Here is a 13294-nt window from a genome sequence, read left to right as displayed (position 1 = left end):
TCATATGCTAAGCAGTGCTCAAGCATTATTTATAGTTTCCTGTGCTACATCTCCCCTAGCTCACTTACCTTGCCCCACCAAAATAGCCATCCTGCATTTTTCGGAGTGCTGCCAGAATACTTGAATTCAAGCTGGTTCCATCTTCCTCTTAAAAGTAAAAGATTTTAAAAACATATTTTGTTGTTTTAACTGAGAACTAGGGGAAGTGTTTCAAACATTTCAAACCAACTTTGTACTGGGAGTACCACAAATGAGATACTCCTCACTGACCGTCCTGTGCTTCGATGATTAATGTGAAGAGCAACATCACTGGAGACTGGGCAAATGGTAACGATTAAGTTCTTCAAAGGCATTATCTTGTTAATCACAAGTAACCAGCACTTTTAACAACATCAACTATTTATCAAATGTTAGGCTTGAAACTAGGTTCATTCCTGTTTATGACTAAGTCTCTGTTTCTCAAGGATTGGGCTATGACTCACTTAACATGTCTTTGTTTCAAAATGTTAGTTTTGTTTGTTTATTTGTTTTCCTTTTTGAGACAGGTTTTCTCTGTGTAGTCTTGGCTGTCATGGAACCTTGAACTCAAGAGATTTGCCTGCCTTTGCCTCCCAAGTGCTGGGATTAAAGGTGTATTTCACTACGGTCTGTCTTCAAAAAGTTTTTATGACCATCCTGCAACCTTACCTTTGTTTCAAAGGGTTGTTATGACTATGTTGTTATGACTGCTTTATAATGCTGCTTCTGTAACCCTACCTATTAGCCTGCCAAATACCCCTTCTGGAAACCACCAACCCCTGAACTATAAAAATTCTTATCTTACCCATGTCCAAGGCTGACCTCTTGAACGCTACCATAGGGGGAGGCAGCCTATGTACATGAGTTAAAAAAGCTTGCTTTAATTAATTGCTTGCTTTAATTAATTTGGTCATTGATGATTATGGTTAGTGGTTTTTCTCCTTGAACCATTGGGATTAGCATTATGATAAGCATCTCACAGACAATGTCTTAGTTAGGGTTTCTATCGCTGCAACAAAACACCATAACTGAAAAGCAAGTTGGGGAGGAAAGGGCTTATTTGGCTTACATTTCAACATTGCTGTTCATCACTGAAGGAAGTCAGGACAGGAACTCAAAACAGGGAAGGCTTCTGGAAGCAGGAGCTGATGCAGAGCCCATGGAGGACAGCTACTTACTAGTCTTGCTCTCCATGACTTGTTCAGCCTACTTTCTTATAGAACCCAAGACCACTATACCAGGGATAGTACCACCAACAATGGGCTTGGCCCTCCCCCATTGATCACTAATTGAGAAAATGCCTTAAGGATGGAAGCATTTCCTCAACTGAGGCACCTTCCTCTGATGATTCTAGTTTGTCAGTTTGACACACAAAACCAGTCAGTACAGATGGTATTACTCATAATGAGTCGTGTGTGTGTGTAAAATCCTCTAGAAGGATGATGATTATCTGGTTTTTATATTAAACTGATGATAGTCTTGAGATTTGCCTTTTCTAATTTGTTCTTTCTAATAACACTCTGGAGGCAGAGGCAGGAGGGCCATGAGTTTAAAGTCAGGCTCATGTACATAATGAATTCCACAATAGCCTGGGCTATACTGTGAGACTTTGCTTCAAAAACACAAAACAAAGTAATAACAAAAACAAATAAAAGTCATACATAGTAGTAAACATATGTAATCTCAGTACTTGGGAGACAGAGGCAGGAAGATCAGGAGTCCAAAGGCAACCTTAGCTATATATCAAGTTTGAAGAGAGCTTAGGCTATACAAGCTGTTCAATAATCCTTCTGTGTACTGTGAAGATGTATTGCTCTCATTGTTAATAAAAAGCTGACTGGTTGATAGCTAGGTAGGATTTTAGGGGCAGAGAGAATGCTGGGAAGAAGGAGGGTGGAGGAAGCAGGTGAACTTGCCGTACTGAGGAAAGGTACCGAGCATGTGGCAGAGCACTGATAAGAAATATGGGTTAATTTAAGATGTGAGAGTTAGCTAGTAACAAACTGAGCTATCAACCAAGCATTTATAATTAATAATAAGTCTCTGTGTGGTTATTTGGGGAGCAGCTGGTGGGTCAGAGCTGATCAGTTGTTTAGATGAAAAACTCCTCCTGCATAGATAAGATCCAGTCTCAGAAACCAACAGGGTAAGTGAGATGGCTCAATGTGTAAAAATCTTGTTAAAAACAAAAACCGAGAAAAGAAAATCTGAAAGCCTAAGTTCTACATCAGCTGAACTTTTTTCTTAGGCACCATGATAGCTTTCAGTGCTTTAGTACTTAATGTACTATCTTGAATTTGTTTTCTATTATTATTATCTATTAACTTTGCCTTCTAAATTAAACTGTAACTATCTCAAGACAATTATGCGAATACATTAGTTTTAAATGCGCACTTGTTAAAAAGAACAAAGACTACCCTACTTTCTCAGCTCCTGCTATTTTGTAGCCCTTTTCAGATGTGACCAAATTTCCTACCAGTCTGTCTGGATTTTGAATGACTAATGATCAAAGGTTCTTTTTCATGAAAAGGAATTCTATGCACTTTGGCAGTACACACAGAACTTTGGAAGCAACAGCAGAGACACAGAAAGAAAGCAGCAGAACTCAGAACAACAAAGCCTTTCCTTGTGAGGAAGCAGCTCTCCCTGGTCCTAATACAACCCAAAAGCTTTTGCATTTTCTCCGCCTAAATGCGACTCCTTCAGTAAGATGGGCTTTGGAAGGAGAAGCTTGGGAACTTTCCTATAAATTGTGATGCTCCACTGGGATAAAACAGATGCAGGATGTAGTAGCATTCTCTTTAAAAACAATTGTAGAATATAACTTTTGGAAAATTAACTCAGAAATCAATTACCTAAAGCTAGTCTTTGCTCCGTTTTTACACTGTGGCTCTCAAACCATATGAAATATTCTTATGCATCCATTTATTTCATATTTATCATCTGTCTTCACCTCCTAAAACATAAACTTAAATAGAACAGAAACCTTACTTGTCTATCACCCTGTGTGTCCAGAGCTTAGAAAATTGTCTGACACAAAAGCTAAGCTGGTAAGTACTGCTCTGCAGTGCGACACTGAAGGACTACACACATAACTTCCTTCACTCATTCTCTTACCAAGCATGGTGTGTGAGATGGGGAAAGTGATGGTGGGCTGGCCTGTCATCCTCCAGCGGCTACAGAGGTAGGACAGATCTGTTCTAAGCATTTCTACTATCATCTGGTTGTCCAGAGCCAGGTAGAACTGTTGCTGATCTATAAACTGAGAAAAGGAAAAACAATCATTCAGAAAAATTTTCTCTCACAAATATCAAATAGTATTTTTCAATGTCTGCTTATTCATAAAGCATATATGTCACACAGGAAACAGTACTCTCAAATTTAATGACTAATAATTCCCAAAGTATGTGGTGGTCAACGGTATGCATAACAATAATTTCTGATATTTTTTTCTTTTTATTTTGGATTTTTTTGAGCTAAGATTTCTCTGTGTAGCCCTGGCTGTCCTGGAACTCACTCTGTAGACCAGACTGACCTTGAATTCAGAGATCTGCCTGCCTCTGCCTCCTGACTGCTTGGGATAGAGGTGTGCAGCCATCACTGCCTAGCTAGTTTCTGATATTTTTAAAGTGTGTGACTGCTTACAATTTTTTTCAAGTATATAATTTCATTTAATCCTATAACCACCTAGTATAAGTAGCTCCTCCTCTACCTCTCCCCTTTCTTCCTAATTTTTTATTATGTAGCCTAGGCTCGCTTTGAACTCATAATGCCCTTGCTCTGTAATTCCTGAGTTATGAGATTACAGGCACACACCACTATTCTCAACTTGACGTCTTTCTTTCTTTCCTTTCTTTCTTTCTTTCTTTCTTTCTTTCTTTCTTTCTTTCTTTCTTTCTTTCTTTCTTTCTTTCTTTCTTTCTTTCTTTCTTTCTTTCTATTTTTCAGGACAGGGTTTCTTTGTAGCTTTTGGTTCCTGTCCTGGAACTAGCTCTTGTAGACCAGGCTGGGCTCGAACTCACAGAGATCTGCCTGCCTCTGCCTCCCGAGTGCTGGGATTAAAGGCGTGCGCCACCACCGCCTGGCTGCCGTTTTTCTTTTAATATGAAGAGTAAGACTCAGGGGCAGTATGTGAACTAACACACACACATCTGATTAGCAAATGGAAAAGTCAGAAATAGAGTCTAGGTTAAGTTCATCTTTTGTCTATCTTAGATGCACTGTTTTGGATATAACAAATAGAGGATTAAAATTCTCCTTCAAGAAAATAATTACTTTGCTACTAGAGATCAAACCTTAGGACTTGTGCATGTTTAGAAAGCACTTGACCATTAAGCTTCATCTTCAGCCCTTGGTTGAGACAGAATATTCCTATGTACCTCATACTAACCTTGCTAACCATGTGGCCCTTGTTGGTGCTGAATGCACTGCCTCACCCTCCTAAGTGCTGGAATTACAAGCATGTGACACTGTACCTAGCTTCCTTCCCAGAAAATAACTGCTACTGCCATCCATCTTAGATCTATGTATGTCGCTAACAAATGTCAGGCCACCAATATATATGATTACAGCCTAATAATCCTGTTATTTTTCTTTAAAAGAGGGCATTGAAGATTTCTATGCAAATGAAAAGGCTCCTTCATAATAGGAAACACTTAATTGAGCAGTTAAATAGATTGTATTTCCACACATAAAGGACAAATACAGTCTTAATTTAACTTCTGAAAAATAAGGAAAATTCTGTAAATACCTTAACATTTGGAAAATCCCAATCACAGTTTAACACCCGGGAATATTGGTAGTGGCAGTCACTTGGCAAAGCTCTATGCAGCGAGTTCAATTCAGCGAACAGTTATTGAATCACTTGATACATGCAAGGCCCTGTAAGACTGTGACTAATCCAATTCCAGCCAATGTTTTATTTCTGCAGTCTCTCTCCTCTCATTTCGATTCATCTCAATGCATGGTGCAGCTTTTGCCACTCACCTGTGGAGTGAAAGTGAAGACTGTTTTGCGGATGTCATAGAGTTTTGATGTTCCAAGCACACCCATGAACCTGTAGGGTCGTCCACTGAGATTCATTCTACTGTTGCATCCTGACACAAAATTGAAAACTGGTCAGGATATTCTTAATGTACAGATTAAAGCAATATTGGTTTCCACAGACACTCACAATGTATGTATATACATATATACACATCTACCTCATTTCTTTCTGTTTAAGGTGTCTTCCTTTTACAGTCTAGCTTTCTTAACATTAGAATCTATCTTGCAATCTATACCTATGTTAAATGTATTATATATATTACTATATATGTAAAAGTAAATTAAATAGACTTTTAGATACAATAAGTATATTGTTCATTCACTGACATGCATTTTTCCTATCACCAAAGGGGAAAATACACATTGTTCTAAAAATGTTTTCCTCACAAATACATTGAATATCTTTTCTTGTCAGTACTTATAGAACCCCTACTATATGTTTTTGGCTATGACATATTTTCATGAGTACTTGATTTGATATCTTTATCTTTGATACGCTGCCTTTTCATGCATATGTGTATGAGTACACATGTAGACCAGTGGAAAGCCTTGGGTGTCATTCTCAGGAATGTCACTCATCTCCTTGTGAGGTCCATTCTCTCGTCAACCTAGTCCACCAACTAGGCTAGATGTTCTGGCTAGTGAGCCCCTGGATCCTCATGTCTCTTCCTTCCCAGTGCTGGGATTACAAGCATGCATACCATTCCTGACATTCTTATGTTTATTCATGGAACCAAACTTGGGTCCTCATGATGGCGAGACAAGTGTTTCACCAACTGAGCCATTCCCCCAATCCCTAAACATGCTACATTTTCAGAGTTTTTTCAACTTGAAAGGGAGCAGACTAGAGAATGCTCGATTACAAGTTTCACTGAATTAAGCACACATTTGCTCTGGGATTAATATCAAAACTAGGTTTTAACTATTATTGCTTAGGGTGTGTGTGTGTGTGTGTGTGTGTGTGTGTGTGTGTGTGTACAGGCACACATTCTCATGACATGACACACATGGAGGTCAGAGGGCAACCTTTGTAGCTGGTTCTTTTCACTTTGAGTTTCTGGGATCAAACTCAAGTCATCAGGCTTTTGTGGAAAGTGTTCTTACCTGTTTAGCCATTATGCTGGTCTTTGTTAGTATTTTTTTATCACAGAAAAATATGTGTAACATAAAATTTATCATTTTAAGAGTACAGTTTAGTGACTTTAAATACATCATCGTGTAAATGCCATCACTACTTCATCTTATCAAACTGAAACTCTACTTGCTAGTTCCCTTCTCCTCTCAATCGAAACTCTACTTGCTAGTTCCCTTCTCCTCTCAATCTAACAATAAATTTCTACTTTGTGTCTATGAATTAGACTACTCAACGAGAATCATAAATATCTTTCCTTTGAAAACTAACTGCTTTATTTAACTCAGCACAATATCTTTGAAGTTCATATATGGCATAGCACATGTTAGAATTTCCTTCCTCTTTTAAGGCCAAATATTCTACCTATGTATATACCACCTTTGTTTTTCTATTCAATTGTTGATGGGAATTTGGAGTGTTCCCATTTTGTCTACTGTGAACAATACTGTACAGTAACAAAGATAATACTTATTCTACCTCTTCACTGCATTTCCTTCAGAGTATGTACTTAGAATTCTTGAATCATATACCTAGTCTATGTTTAATTTTAAATCTTTTAAAATTTTCTATAAAATTGAGAAAAAATGCAATTATTTATCAAAGTCTGGCTTATTTCATTTAACATTATAATCTCCAGTTATATCTGTTTTTCAGACAATAAAATAATTTCAATTTTCATTAATTTCTTTCATTAACATTTGTTATATTTAGCGAACAAATCTTCTACCTATTTAGTTATATTCATTTTTATAGTCTTTGTTCTTTTTTTTTTTTTTTTTGGTTTTTCGAGACAGGGTTTCTCTGTGGTTTTGGAGCCTGTCCTGGAACTAGCTCTTGTAGACCAGGCTGGTCTCGAACTCACAGAGATCCGCCTGCCTCTGCCTCCCGAGTGCTGGGATTAAAGGCGTGCGCCACCACCGCCCGGCGTCTTTGTTCTTTTTGATGCAACTATAAATGCATTTTTGTTGATTTCCTTTTTGGATCATTTATTTTTAATATAGAAATGAAAATATATAATTTTGTGTCCTATATCTTTGCCCAATTTATTATTTCTAATGGTCTCTCTCTCTCTCTCTCTCTCTCTCTCTCTCTCTCTCTGTTTTTCTGTGTAACAGTCCTGACTACCCTGAAACTCACTCTGTAGACCAGGCTGGCCTCAAACTCATAGAGATCTACCTGCCTCTGCCTTCCAAGTGCTGGGATTAAAGGTATAAACCACCACTGCCCAGCTTCTAGCAGGCTTTTTAAATATATATGAAATCTTTAGATTTTTTTCCACATAAGAACACAGTTCATTATTTCAATTCTTTATTTATAATTGGTTATATTTTTTATTATTTACTATATTAACAGAAGTTTGTGTATCTGAACCAAGCATAATGTTATAAACCTATAATTCCTGCACATGGAAGGCTGAGGCAAGACGACTGTGAGTAGTAGGCAGGAGAATTGCAAGTTAGAGGCCAGCTTGGTATATACAGTGAGGCAATTTCATGAAAACAAGGAGGAAGAGAAGGAGTAGGAGCAGCTGTTTGTTCTTTGGCTTTCTGCTCATTTATTCATTTCCAAAGGCTTCCTAATGTATCTTCTAATATTTTTCTTCTCCTTTTGGGCTATTCTTAGTATAAGGACTAAAAAAAAAACCCCACAAGCTATTCCATTATACCTGAAGCTAAAATTACGCTTTTAAATTTTTTTTTCTTTTCTTTTTTTTTGTGATTATAATTTTTTTTATTAAGAAAAGAAGAAAAAAAAACATAAACAAAAAACAAGTTTCCACCTCCTCCCAGCCTCCCATTTCCCTCCCCCTCCTCCCACCCTTCTCCCCCTCTTCCCACCCTTCTCCCCCTCCCCCCACTCCTCTCCCCCTCCCTCTCCAGTCCACAGAGCAGTCCGGGTTCCCTGCCCTGTGGTAAGTCCTAGGTCCTCCCCTCTCCGTCCATATCTAGGAAGGTGAACATCCAAACTGGCTAGGCTTCCACAAAGCCAGCACATTAAGTAGGATCAAAACCCCGTGCCATTGTCCTTGGCGTCTCATCAGCCCTCATTGTTCGCCATGTTCAGAGAGTCCGGTTTTATCTCATGCTTTTTCGGTCACAGTCCAGCTGGCCTTGGTGAGCTCCCAGTAGATCAGCTCCACTGTCTCAGTGGGTGGGTGCACGCCTCGTAGTCCCGACTTCTTTGCTCATGTTCTCCCTCCTTCTGCTCCTCATTGGGACCTTGGGAGTTCAGTCCAGTGCTCATGTGTGGGTCTCTGTCTCTATCTCTATCCATCACCAGATGAAGGTTCTATGATGATATGCAAGATATTCGTCAGTATTGCTCTAGGATAGGGTCATTTCAGGTTCCCAATCCTCAGCTGCCCAAGGAACTAACTGGGAACCTCATGTTGGGCACTTGGGAGCCCCTCTAGGGTCAAATCTCTTGCTCACCCTAAAGTGGTTCCCTTAACTAAGAATTGTGGTTCCGTGCTCCCCTATCCACCTTTCCTTTATCCCAATTCTCCTGATTCCCCAAGTCCCCCCTCCTTCCCTTCTACCTTTTCTCTCCCCATCTCCCCTTACCCCCATCCCACCCCACCCCCAAGATCCTAATTTTCTCCCCGGCAATTTGGTCTACTTCCCTTAGCCAAGAGGATAACTATATGTTTTTCCTTGGGTTCACCTTCTTACTTAGCTTCTTTAGGTTCACCTATTGTAGACTCCGTGGCCCTTATTTATGGCTAGAAACCAATTATGAGCGAGTACATCCCATGTTCATCTTTTTGGGTCTGGGACACCTCACTCAGGATAGTGTTTTCTATTTCCATCCATTTGCATGCAAAATTCGAGAAGTCATTGTTTTTTACCGCAGCGTAGTACTCTAGCGTGTATATATTCCATACTTTCTTCATCCATTCTTCCATTGAAGGGCATCTAGGTTGTTTCAAGGTTCTGGCTATTACAAATAATACTGCTATGAACATAGTTGAACAAATGCTTTTGTCATATGATAGAGCATCTCTTGGGTATATTCCCAGGAGTGGTATTGCTGGGTCCAGGGGTAAGTTGATCCCGAATTTCGTGAGAAACCGAAACACTGACTTCCACAGTGGTTGCACAAGATTGCATTCCCACCAGCAATGGATGAGGGTACCCGTTCCTCCACAGCCTCTCCAGCAAAGGTTATCCTTGGTGTTTTTGACTTTAGCCATTCTGACAGGTGTAAGATGATATCTCAAAGTTGTTTTGATTTGCATTTCCCTGATTGCTAAGGAAGTTGAGCACGACTTTAAGTGTCTTTTGGCCATTTGAACTTCCTCTGCTGAGAATTCTCTGTTCAGTTCAGTGCCCCATTTTTTAATTGGGTTAATTAGCATTTTAAAGTCTAGTTTCTTGAGTTCTTTATATATTTTGGAGATCAGACCTTTGTCTGTTGTGGGGTTGGTGAAGATCTTCTCCCAGTCAGTAGGTTGCCTTTGTGTCTTAGTGACTATGTCCTTTGCTTTACAGAAGCTTCTCAGTTTAAGTAGGTCCCATTTATTCAATGTTGCCCTTAATGTCTGTGCTTCTGGAGTTATACATAGGAAGCGATCTCCTGTGCCCATCTCCTGTAGGGTACTTCCCACTTTCTCTTCTATCAGGTTCAGTGTGTTCGGGCTGATATTGAGGTCTTTAATCCATTTGGACTTGAGTTTTGTGCACGGTGATAGATAAGGGTCTATTTTCATTCTTCTACAGGATGACATCCAGTTGTGCCAGCACCATTTGTTGAAGATGCTTTCTTTCTTCCATTGTATACTTTTAGCTCCTTTATCAAAAATGAGGTGTTCATAGGTTTGTGGGATAAAATCCGGGCCTTCTATACGATTCCATTGGTCGACTTCTCTGTTTTTATGCCAGTACCACACTGTTTTCATTACTGTAGCTCTGTAATAGAGTTTGAAGTCAGGGATGGTAATGCCTCCAGAAGATCCTTTATTGTATAGGATTGTTTTGGCTATCCTGGGTTTTTTGTTTTTCCATATAAAGTTGATTATTGTCCTCTCCAGACCTGTGAAGAATTTTGATGGGATCTTGATGGGGATTGCATTGAATCTACAAATTGCCTTTGGTAGAATTGCCATTTTTACTATGTTGATCCTCCCAATCCAAGAGCAAGGGAGGTCCATCCATTTTTTGGTATCCTCTTCAATTTCTTTCTTCAATGCCTTAAAGTTCTTGTCAAATAGATCTTTCACTTCCTTGGTTAGATGTACCCCAAGATATTTTATGCTGTTTTTGGCTATTGTGAATGGTGAAGCTTCTCTGATTTCCCTCTCTGCTTCCATATCCTTTGTGTATAAGAGGGCGACTGATTTTTTGGAGTTGATCTTGTATCCTGCCACATTACTAAAGCTGTTTATCAGCTGTAAAAGTTCTTTGGTGGAGTTTTTGGGGTCGCTTATGTACACTATCATATCATCTGCAAATAACGAAAGTTTAACTTCTTCCTTTCCAATTCGAATCCCCTCGATTCCATTATGTTGTCTTATTGCTATTGCTAGAACTTCAAGCACTATATTGAAGAGGTATGGCGAGAGTGGACAGCCTTGTCGTGTTCCTGAGTTAAGTGGGATGGCTTTGAGTTTCTCTCCGTTTAATTTGATGTTAGCTGTCGGCTTGCTGTATATAGCTTTTATTATATTTAGGTATGACCCTTGTATCCCTAATCTCTCCAAGACTTTTAACATAAATGGATGTTGAATTTTGTCAAATGCTTTTTCAGCATCTAATGAAATGATCATATGGTTTTTTTCTTTCAGTTTATTTATATGCTGGATTACATTGATAGATTTTCTTATGTTGAACCAGCCCTGCATCTCAGGAATGAAGCCTACTTGATCATAATGGATAATTTTCCTACTGTGTTCTTGGATTCGGTTTGCCAGTATTTTGTTGAGGATTTTTGCGTCGATATTCATGAGTGAGATTGGCCTGTAGTTCTCTTTCCTGGTTGAGTCTTTGAGTGGTTTTGGTATCAGAGTAATTGTGGCTTCATAAAAGGAGTTTGGTAATGACCCTTCTGTTTCTATCTTGTGGAATACATTAAGGAGTATAGGTATTAGATCTTCTTGGAAGATCTGGTAGAATTCCGCATTGAAACCATCTGGTCCTGGGCTTTTTTTGGTAGGGAGGTTTTTGATAACCTCTTCTAATTCTTCGCGACTAACAGGTCTATTTAGATTGTTCACCAGGTCCTGATTTAACTTTGGTATATGATATTTATCTAAAAAAGTATCCATTTCCTTTACATTTTCCAATTTTGTGGCATATAGGCTTTTGTAGTAAGATCTAATGATTCTCTGAATTTCCTCTGTGTCTGTGGTTATGTCCCCTTTTTCATTTCTGATCTTATTAATTTGCAAATTCTCTCTCTGCCGTTTGATTAGCTTGGATAGTGGTTTGTCAATCTTGTTGATTTTCTCCAGGAACCAGCTTTTTGTTTCATTGATTTTTTGTATTGTTTTCTGTGTTTCTATTTTGTTGATTTCAGCCCTCATTTTGATTATTTCCAGTCTTCTACTCCTCCTAGGTGAGTCTGCTTCTTTTTTTTAGAGCTTTCAGGTGGGCTGTTAAGTCTCCAATGTGAGCTTTCTCTGTTTTCTTTAAGTGGGCACGTAGTGCTATGAACTTTCCTCTTAGGACTGCTTTCATAGTGTCCCATAAGTTTGAGTATGTTGTTTCTTTATTTTCATTGAATTCCAGGAAGACTTTAATTTCTTTCTTTATTTCTTCCTTAATCCAGGTATGGTTCAATAGTTGACTGTTCAGTTTCCATGACTTTGTATGCTTTCTGGGGGTAGCATTATTGTTGAATTCTAACTTTAATCCATGGTGATCTGATAAGACACAGGTGGTTACTAATATTTTTTTGTAACTGTGGATGTTTGCTTTGTTACCGACTATGTGGTCGATTTTTGAGAAGGTTCCATGAGCTGCAGAGAAGAAGGTATATTCTTTCCTATTTGGATGGAATGTTCTATAGATGTCTGTTAAGTCCATTTGATTCATTACCTCCATTAATTCTCTTATTTCTCTGTTAGGTTTCTGTCTGATTGACCTGTCCATTGGTGAGAGAGGAGTGTTGAAGTCTCCTACGATTAGTGTGTGCGGTTTGATGGCTGCCTTGAATTTTAGCAATGTTTCTTTTATGTACGTGGGTGCTTTTATAGTAGGGGCATAGATGCTCAGGATTGAGACTTCATCCTGATGAACTGTTCCTGTTATGAGTATAAAATGCCCCTCTCCATCTCTTCTGATTGATTTAAGTTTAAAGTCAACTTTGTTAGAGATTAGTATGGCCACACCAGCCTGTTTCTTAGGTCCATTTGCTTGATAGGCCTTTTCCCAGCCCTTTACTCTGAGTAGGTGCCTGTCTTTGTGGTTGAGGTGTGTTTCTTGTAAACAGCAGAATGTTGGATCCTGTTTTCTTATCCAATCTCTTAGCCTGTGCCTTTTTATAGGTGAGTTGAGTCCATTGACATTAAGTGATATTAATGACCAGTGGTTGTTAACTCCGGTCATTTTTTTTTTAGTCGTAGAGTTTGTGTGTTTCCCTTCTTTGTTTTGTATTGGTGAAGGGTCTCTAGATGTCTGAGTTATTGTGGTCATTGTTGGACTCCTTGGTTAGTGATTTTCCTTCAATTACTTTCTGTAAGGCTGGATTTGTGGCTGCGTATTGTTTAAATTTGTTTTTATCCTGGAAAATTTTATTTTCTCCATTTATAGTGAATGAAAGCTTGGCTGGGTATAGTAATCTGGGCTTGCACCCATGGTCTCTCAGTTTCTGCAGTACATCTATCCAGGACCTTCTGGCTTTCATGGTTTCCATGGAGAAGTCAGGTGTAAGTCTGATAGGTTTACCTTTATAAGTAATTTGGCCTTTTTCCTTTGCAGCTCTTAATATTCTTTCCTTATTCTGTATGCTTTGTGTTTTGATAATTATATGGCGAGGGGATGTTTTTTTTTGATCCAGCCTATTCGGTGTTCTGTATGCTTCTTGCACCTTCATAGGAAAATCTTTCTTTAGGTTGGGAAAGTTTTCTTCTATAATTTTATTAAATATATTTTCTGGACC

The 13294-nt window shown here is 38.8% G+C and overlaps 1 protein-coding gene across 2 annotated transcripts in view; it reads right to left on the bottom strand.

Annotated features, from left to right (window-relative positions):
- Positions 1-13294, bottom strand: part of LOC121444664 (phosphorylase b kinase regulatory subunit alpha, skeletal muscle isoform) — a 150776-nt gene that overhangs the window by 51047 nt on the left and 86435 nt on the right. For both annotated transcript variants that reach the window (XM_041646569.1, XM_041646570.1), the window contains exons 15-17: positions 5005-5114; positions 3136-3280; positions 69-147 (exon numbers count right to left, since the gene is read on the bottom strand). In XM_041646569.1, the coding sequence (XP_041502503.1) occupies positions 69-147; positions 3136-3280; positions 5005-5114 (334 nt within the window). The remainder of the gene's footprint in view (positions 1-68; positions 148-3135; positions 3281-5004; positions 5115-13294) is intronic.

Source organism: Microtus oregoni, unplaced genomic scaffold, assembly GCF_018167655.1.
Source record: "Microtus oregoni isolate MIOR12 unplaced genomic scaffold, Mior012 000136F_ref0000326, whole genome shotgun sequence".
Taxonomy (NCBI): domain Eukaryota; kingdom Metazoa; phylum Chordata; class Mammalia; order Rodentia; family Cricetidae; genus Microtus; species Microtus oregoni.
This window is presented reverse-complemented; position numbering and strand designations above follow the sequence as displayed.